This window comes from Neophocaena asiaeorientalis, unplaced genomic scaffold (genome assembly GCF_003031525.2).
Source record: "Neophocaena asiaeorientalis asiaeorientalis breed wild unplaced genomic scaffold, Neophocaena_asiaeorientalis_V1.1 scaffold433, whole genome shotgun sequence".
NCBI classification, from domain to species: Eukaryota; Metazoa; Chordata; class Mammalia; order Artiodactyla; family Phocoenidae; genus Neophocaena; species Neophocaena asiaeorientalis.
Window position 1 is genome coordinate 354916 of NW_020175040.1, and position 8549 is coordinate 363464.

Sequence of the window (8549 nt, forward strand, 5' to 3'; positions counted from 1 at the left end):
GTGCACGCTCCAAAAGTTGCAACCTACCTACCTCACTGATGCGCCTGCGCACTGCAAGCAATTCTGGGAGATGTAGTTCCTATTGCCTGGGAGAGCGGCCGGGCTGCGTGCGGCCTGCTGGGAAATGTAGTTCCCGGCTGAGAGGGCCGGGCTAGACGCGCCGAGGCAGGCGCGCGGCGGGCAGGCCTGGAGGGGGCGGGCCCGCGCGGGCCTCCAAGCCGCCAGCCCTGCAGCGGAGAGGTCACGGCGTGAGGCCGCCGCCACAGTCGCCGCGAGGTCGGAGCGCCGGGCTGCACCATGGCCTACTGCCGGCAGGAAGGTAGGAGATGGGGCTGCGTGGAGACGGCCTACGAGGGCCTGCAGGGGACACGCGGTCTGTGCAGCCCGCCGGACCCCCGCGCCCCCACTGCAGACGCGGACAGTCCTCGGGACCCTCGGGTTGGACCCGGCGGCGGAGTCGCCATTCCCGGTTTTCAGATGAGAAAACCGAGGCCCGGGTAGGAGCGAGGCCGGCCAAGGTCACCGTGAGGCTCGAACCCGGACCTCGGAGGGAACAGCACGTGGGGGAGCTCGTAAACTAGGCCCGGGGGTCAGGGCTGTGCGAGCGCCCTGCCTGCGGCTGGTAACTGGGAATTTATTGATTCTAATTATAATGTTACTGTGGCGCTCACCACACACCACGTGTTCCCGTTTGCACTGCCTTCAACTGTCCCGGAAAGTTGCCCCTCGGTGGGCGCTGCGCTGCGCTGCGGGTGGGAGTGCCGCCCGCTGGGACGGGTCAGACCCTGGTCCAGGAATTTTGTGTGGCCTATCTCGCGACGACCTTCCCAAGTCAGGCCCTGCTTTTATCCGGAGAGTAAACCAAGACCCAGAAGTGACTTGGGTAAGCCACACGGCCGGCAAGTCGCAAAAGCTGGGGTTGGAGGCCCGCGGTCTGATTCCAGAACTGCCCAGTCTGGTGCCTAGTGGACTCCAGGGAGCCTTCCACTCAGAAGACACCCTGCGCAGAAAACAAAACAAAATAAAACAAAGTTGGTCCCCGCCTACTGTCTGTCTGCTTGTTACCTCTACCGGGGACCTCAGAAATCTCCAAGCCGGGTCCAAGGGTCTTCCTGCACAACCACTAACCGGCTCTGTCCCTGAGCTGCCACCCAACTCCTCCAGGGCCTAGTGTCCAGTCTTGTAAAATGAGAAGTTGATCTTCATTTATTCCACGCATATTCATGAAGCACCTTCTCGGTGCCAGGTGAGGGGATTGGTGGACACCTGAGACTATAAAGTTCCAGAGAGAGTTGGAACTCACCCAGAAATCCTTTAGCGAATAGTCCAGCTCCCTCAGTTAATTAAGGGAATCTTAAGCCCAGAGATGGAAGTGACACACCCAAGGTCATGCTTCAGTTAGGAGAACAGCTCAGTCTAAAATGCTAAGCCTTTTCCCAGTACCCCATTCTGCTCCTGGAATCCTCCTTCCCTGGGTCATAAAGCCGTAATACTCACTGATGTCTCTAATGAGTAGTTTCCATTGATTGATATTTAACTTTGCCATGAGCAAAAGTCCTCTGCCCTCACCACTTTGTTAGACAGCAAGTCTTTTGTTTTTAATTTCCTTCTTCTAAGTCTAATTTACTTCTTCATTTAGCAAATTTTTTTTAACCTTTTGGGTATAATGAAGCTATAATCCTCATTCTTGAGGGTTTCTAGGGGTTGCAGTTTCTCTGGGAAGCAGAGGCAGGTGTTTAGATCCCTATCTTTTCCTGGATCAAAGCTCTCTCTCTTAGTTTGGGGATGAGAATTAAAAGCACTCACTTTAGGCCTTCCCTAGTTTTTATCTTATCCATGCCACTGTCCCCTAAGTCCCCAACTTCTTGTTTTTCTACCCACCGATTCTTTATGCTTCCCATGGGACTTAAAGAAACGATCCCAAACTCCTTCCAGATTAAGGCTGATGTGAGCGAGCCCCTTGCCTGATCCGGCTCCTGCTAGTCTCTAACCACCCATCACTGACCAGCCACACTGGCCTCTGGCCCTTCCCTTTGACTGGTGCACCCTTCTTCCAGCTCTTCCCATGGCTACCTCCTCATCCTTTAAGATTCAGCTCATATGTCACCTCAGTGAGGTCTTCTCTGGGTCTTTGTGTCTTTCACATCCTAAACTCTTTGAAATTACCTGGTTTATTTTTGTCATCTTCCTTCCTATGTTCTTGCAGCAAGCCGAGAGCATTAGATGGGCCATATCCCCGGCACCTTTACCCAGTGAACCCATACACACGCTGCCCTCTGTTCTGAGTCAGTCACTTGCCTGTGCACATTTACTTCAGGGGTCCACCCCCAAGCCTTGGGGTTAAAGGCCTTAGCAGGGCGTTCAAGGTGTTGGGCAGCGTGGACTCAGGCTCGCTCCCTGGCCCAGGGCCACACTGTTCCTGTCATTGTTCTTCCTTTTCTAATGCTGACTGTGTTCTCTCCTGTTGCGTCAACAAACGTTTATTGAGTACCTGTGATGTGCCAGCCACTGATCACATGGCAGTGGGCACAGGTGGGCGGTCTGCCTTCGTGGCATGGTGGAGGTGGCGGGCGCCCCTTCTGGGTTGGATGTACCAAGAGATTCTGCTGTGTAAAGACCCACGCATGTTCTAGGGGGAATGAGACCACCCATCCAAGGTTTTTTTTTTCTCTAACCTACCTCATAGTGATAGCCGTTCTGTCTTCTGCCCTCTGCTGGGTCTGGGGGTCTTCATGTCTGAATTCAGAGTTCATTCCTCCATTCACTTTTTCAACAAATCCTGATTACCCACTATGTCTTGGGCACTGTTCTAGGCTCCGAGGATACTGCAGTGAATGGAATAGACAAATCCTTGCCCCTGAGGAGCTGACATTTCAGTGGGGGAGACAGGTGGTAAACAAAAACATAATTGGGGCTTCCCTGGTGGCGCAGTTGTTGAGAGTCCACCTGCCGATGCAGGGGACACGGGTTTGTGCCCCGGTCCGGGAAGATCCCACATGCCGCGGAGCGGCTGGGTCCGTGAGCCATGGCCGCTGAGCCTGCGCGTCCGGAGCCTGTGCTCCGCAACGGGAGAGGCCACAACAGTGAGAGGCCCGTGTACCGCAAAAAAACCCAAAAACAAATACATAATTGTTAGGTGAGAAAAAGCAGGTTAAGGGTGATGGGGAGTGATGAAGGAAGATGGCATCTGAGCAGGAGGTATGAAGTCAGGGAGAGGGAGGCTGTGAGGGTATCTGAATGTGCTCCTTATTTTCCCATTGCTACGATATGAATGTGTCCCGCCAAAATTCATATGCTGAAATCCAAACCCCAAGGGTGAATGGTATTAGTAGGTGGGGCCTTTGAGAGGAGCTTAAGTCATGAGGGTGAAGTCCTTATTAGGTTGTTTAAAAAGGTTGATTCTCCTATAGTGAGTACAGCATCAGGGAATCCCTGCTTCCTGAATTTGAGAAATATATTTTTGTGTTGATTTTTAAATTTTTCTTTTATTACTGTCATGTAAACGTCTCAGGAACCTGCTCTTATAACATGTGCCCGTGGGCTTCAGTGACTCTAAAACTGGACAGATGAGTGGATTGAATTCTCACAGCATTCAGTTTACAACAGTAATTCAGTCTCGTAGATGATATTTCACTGAATTGCCCCTTGCATGGAGAATGTGCTTCTGTGCCAGTGGTGGGTCCTTGAGGTTACTGTCCCTGTGCCACCGTCTGATGGCCAAGGTCATCCAAGGCCAATCTCTGACCGAGGAGCCTTTGCTGTGGAGACCAGGAAGTCGCTGGCCCTCCTTGGCTGGGAGTTAAGTCCACCCCAGGCCTTTTCTCCCATCGGCCGTGATCATGAAAATCTTGACTTGGAACTCTAAGAGGGCATGAGGTGGTTATCCACGTCCTTCTGAATATGCTTGTATCAACTTTTTAAGGTTATCTTGGAAGTGAAAACAAGCATTTTTATATTTTCTCCAGAGAAATGTAATGAGACTTCCAGTCTAGCTGGTTACCCCACTAGTTGGCAGTCATGATGAGTTCTCTTTTCACAGTTGGGACTCGGGGATCGGTGAGCACTGTCCTTTTGTCAGTCCTGTGTACACTCTCAGACATTCCTGCTGGGACAGACGTGCAGTGGACAGGGTGACACACTCGCAATCTTTCAGACCAGAGTTTGTGTTCCTGCTCTGCCTTCATGTACTATGTGCCATCAGGCTGGTTTCCTACCTTCTCTGGGCCTCCGTTTCCTCTCTCTGTAAAAAGAAGATTAGTAATACCCACCTCACAGTGTTGGTGTAAGGATTAAATGAGCTGACGGGTGGGGAAACTCACTGAGTAGGGCCCAAGCGTGTAAAAGATGCAGTTATGTTCTGCCGTTAACGATTCTGATTCCAATTCCAGTGTGTGGGTATTTCCCCCACATCAAGCAATTCTCTGACACCAGCAGTATGTCCTCCATTTCAGCTCAATCTGTCACTGTTTACCTGGAGATGGTGTCAGATCCCACAGTTTAAGGGCTCAGGCCTGCAACACCCCTCTCCCCCGCCCCAACTGCAGGTGCAAGTCCAGGTTGTCATCTGTTCTTCTTAACCACTGGCTGTAGATTAGAGGTTCCCACGACCTCCTCCTAGCGTTGGATTAATTTGCTAGAGCAGCTCACAGAACTCAGAGAAACAGTTTACTTACTAGATCGCTGGATTATTATAAAAGGATAGAATATTATATTAACAGATATAACTCAGGAACAGCTGGATGGAAGAGACGCACGAGGCAAGGTGTGGGGAAGGGGCAGAGCCTCCATGCCTTCTCTTCCCAAACCTCCACGTCTTCACCTGTCCGCTTGGGCTTTTGCGGAGGCTTCATTACATAGGCATGATTGATTAAATCATTGGCCTCTGGCAGCTGATTCAGCCTCCAGCTCCTCTCCCTTCCCCAGGGTGGGATGCGGGGGGGCGGGGGGGGGCGTGTTGGGACTGAAAGCTCCAACCCTCTAATCCCAGGGCTGTTTCTCCTGGCAACCAGCCCCCATCCTCAGGCTCCCCCAAGTCATCCTATTAACATAACAAAGAGATCTTTATGCTCTCATCACTTGGGAAACTGAAATTTTAGGAGCTCTGTGCTAAGAATGGGGTCAAAGGTGAAATATATATTTCTTATTCTAAATGACAGTATCACATCCTTCGATCCAGTATAACCCATCTCTCTGGGGGATGTCCAGAAAGGTGCCTGGGAGGACTCGGCCTGTGGGAGGAACCTGGAACATTCTGGGTGGGGTTGTGCATCAGTCACTTGGGAGCCCATCAGTGGTGTGGACGTGCAGAGAGCTTGATTCAGCTTCTGTTCTGTGAGGCTGGGCCTCTGGGCCTCATAAGCCCCACAGGTGCCTCCCGCACCGAGCAGGCTTGGACGCCTTGCCTTGGCCTGAGACCGGCCTCCCCATTCGGCTGGGCCCGGCTGAGACCTTGGTAAACAAAACTGTCAGAGCTGAGCTGAGCAATTGTGTCAGCTTATTTATTTTGCTTCGCACGCAGCACTTTTGCAGGCTGCTTTCAAGTGTTCTGAACACTGGCCAGAATTACCAAGGTCTTCAGGTTCTTCAACGTGCCCTGGCTGCCCGGCCCCAATCCTTTCCCAGGCCACTTGGGACAAGCCACCTTCTCTGAGATAGAATGGGAGGTGTTGGAGAGAACCCTCAGGTGTTCTGAGCAGGCCGTGGTCCTGAGCGTGCCGAGGGTCAGCTGCCATTACTGTCACCCCTCCTGGGAGACCCTGTACAGGTGTGGGGAGATGTAAACACCAAGTACCTTCCCTCTGTCCCCTCTGCTGTCCTCACCGGCACGTCTCTCTGGTGTTTACTGTCAGCCTCGTGCTTTTCCCAAGCCTCTTCCGGAGGCGCCCGATTGGTGAAATGTTATCTGAAGGCACCTGCTGGCAGGTCCTGAGGGGCCTGGAGCAAGTGGACCAGGTGCTCACAGGGACGGGAAGTGACAGAGCCGTCAGAGCTCATGGGAGTTCTGAGCAGAGGAAGAAGACCCGTTTGTTAGATGTCAGCAAACTTGGGGACTGAAAACAGCTGCATTTGATGGCTTGGGGCGTCTCGTCTCCCACTCGAGGATGCACATGGCGCCAGCAGGAGCCATCTTCCTCCTCCCCAGTCCGGTCACAGGCACGTGATGCAGGAGCAGCTGCTAGACCTTCCCCCAGAGTCAGCAGTGAGCGAGTCCCCAGCCTGGGGAGCACCACTGAACTCACTTCGGGGTTTCAAATGGGACAGTCTTCAAACAAGGTTTTCGTGGCTGCTTGGGTTTAGGGCTGATTCACAGCTCCTGGGTGAAACATTTCTCCCTCTGTTCTCCAAACACTAGGGAAGGATCGAATCATATTTGTGACCAAAGAAGACCATGAAACTCCAAGCAACGCGGAGCTGGTGGCCGACGACCCCAATGATCCTTACGAGGAGCACGGTGAGTGCTGGGCGGGGGTGGGAGTCCAACATCCCTGGCCGCGGCTGGGTTTCCAGGTGTCTACCTTGGCCACCACTGCTCCTGGGACACTGAGTGCATCTCCATCAGGCGTGAGGGGCTGTGTGCTTTCCAGCCCTCGTTCCCACGCGCTTCCCTGGCCATCAGGCTGAACCTAGGAGTTTCTTCTTTCTTCCGCCTCTCTTTCTTTTGATTTTTTGAATGGTTTTCCATTTTTATAAGAATGGAGCGCAGGGCTCTGGCACGTCACTCGCTTTTTCCTGCCCACCATGCCTTGGACATCTTCCAGCCTCGCTTTCACCAGTCCTCACACTGTGCTGAGCTGGGAGCAGCTGAGGAGCGGGAGGGGCTTGAGAAGGTCCGGGGCGCAGGGGTTCCTGACCATCTGTGTGAAAGCAGGAGACCAGCACCTTGACTCCTTCCAGTGTTTGGGCTTTCAAAGCTTCTCAGTAACCATCCAAGCGGTTACTTCTGCTTTGGATTAAACGGTTTCCTGGTGTAGTCCTTGGAGCACAGGCACGGCCACAGCACTGGGAGGCGGCTTAGGACACAGAGCAGTGCTGCACACGGAGAGAGTCGCTGATGGTGACCTTTCCGACTGAGCCGGGAATGCTGGGTTTGTGCCGGGCATTTGAACCCCATCCCGAGGGAGCAGCAGGTCCACCGGTGAGTGCTGGCCAGGCAGTGGTTCATGTTACCGTTATGCCTATGAGGGCTGGTCTTGGTTTTGCTTTTTCTGAAACCTCAGGCAGCACCTCTCACACTTCCTTGCTCATCTTCCTGTCCCAGGACTGATCCTGCCCAACGGAGACATCAACTGGAACTGCCCGTGCCTGGGGGGCATGGCCAGCGGCCCGTGTGGGGAACAGTTCAAGGCGGCCTTTTCCTGCTTCCACTACAGCACAGAGGATGTCAAGGGGTCGGACTGTGTAGACCAGTTCCAGGCCATGCAGAAGTGCATGCAGAAGTACCCGGACCTCTATCCCCAGGAGGAGGAGGATCGGTTAGAGGAAACGGCTGTCTCTGAGGCTGCCACAAGCAAAGAAGAGGAGGGGTCTAGCTAATGAGGGCCCTGGTCTCCAGCCTCCTTCAGAGAGGATGAACCTCTCCAAGAAAGTGTCTCTCCCTGTGTTGTTCCATGCACTGTAATGGACAAACTAACTTACTGAGCTGATCGGGGTCTGGGCCCCTTGACGTGTACACGGAAACATGGGCTGTGTGTATGCGTGTCTCACATAACCTGTCGGCGAACGTAGCCGCCACTCTTGGATTCTCAGATTGTCCTGAATTTTGCCATTTTGAAATAATGTGCTGAATAATCTCAGCAACCAAAAATCTTTACCTGGGTGTGTCCTGTGCGTGAGCTGATCTATTCTGATCCATTGTATCCCTTTCAGTAGATTTTATACCCAGTTGGAAAGTGAAATAGAAACAAACATCTTCCTTTAAAAATGCTGGAGGGGGGCATTCCTTATAGAAGAGGCGGGATGATCGGACCTGGAGGATTTGACGTAGCACTCTGCTTCACTTCTGATATATTTTGGGTTCTAGTTTGCATTGAGCTCCACGTTTTCTACGTTTGGAAAACAGAGCTTTGGACCCTCTGAGTGACTGACTCCCTTTGTAAGTGAAGAGAAAGGCTGTTTTTTTCTCTTTTTGTTATCCCAAAAGCCCTGCTTTGGGGTCTGTGTTCACACTGGCTCTGTCTCAGCCTGTTCAGATGCAATGTTCTTGAGAGGTGGGGACCTAATCATTACCAAAGTAGCACCTGAGAGAGGAAACAGTGTCAATTAAAAGGAAAACGTGATTTTTACGTGATTTTTGAGTGGGTTTTAATTTGCTTTTCCTAATTAAAAATGTTGTGATATAAGGAAATATAAATTATGAAAAATTCAATTGAAATTCTCCTTTGAAGATACTGGTAGATCACTTGGAATCTGTTAAAATTTTCTGTGTTGCGTCCATACGGAGCTCACTGATTCTGTGAGCAGATGCCTTCACACAGGCGTCGCTGTCAACATTAACGTGTTGTATTTGTTAGAAATGAGTCCCAGCCCACACTGCCCAGGGGACGTGAAGC

The 8549-nt window shown here is 52.1% G+C and overlaps 1 protein-coding gene across 1 annotated transcript; it reads left to right on the plus strand.

Moving 5' to 3' along the window:
• Positions 1-157: 157 nt before the first annotated feature.
• CHCHD4 (coiled-coil-helix-coiled-coil-helix domain containing 4) lies at positions 158-8282 on the plus strand. Its single transcript, XM_024763343.1, has 3 exons — positions 158-319; positions 6353-6451; positions 7259-8282. The coding sequence occupies exons 1-3, from the start codon at positions 298-300 to the stop codon at positions 7531-7533; spliced, it is 396 nt and encodes a 131-aa protein (XP_024619111.1). The 5' UTR covers positions 158-297; the 3' UTR covers positions 7534-8282.
• The last annotated feature ends 267 nt before the right edge of the window (positions 8283-8549 follow it).

Excerpts from the sequence above, each read along its gene's own strand:
- CHCHD4 (XM_024763343.1), top strand. The coding sequence starts at position 298 with ATGGCCTACTGCCGGCAGGAAG. Across the intron at positions 320-6,352 it reads GGCCTACTGCCGGCAGGAAG|GGAAGGATCGAATCATATTT; the intron begins GTAGGAGATGGG and ends TCCAAACACTAG. Across the intron at positions 6,452-7,258 it reads TGATCCTTACGAGGAGCACG|GACTGATCCTGCCCAACGGA; the intron begins GTGAGTGCTGGG and ends TTCCTGTCCCAG.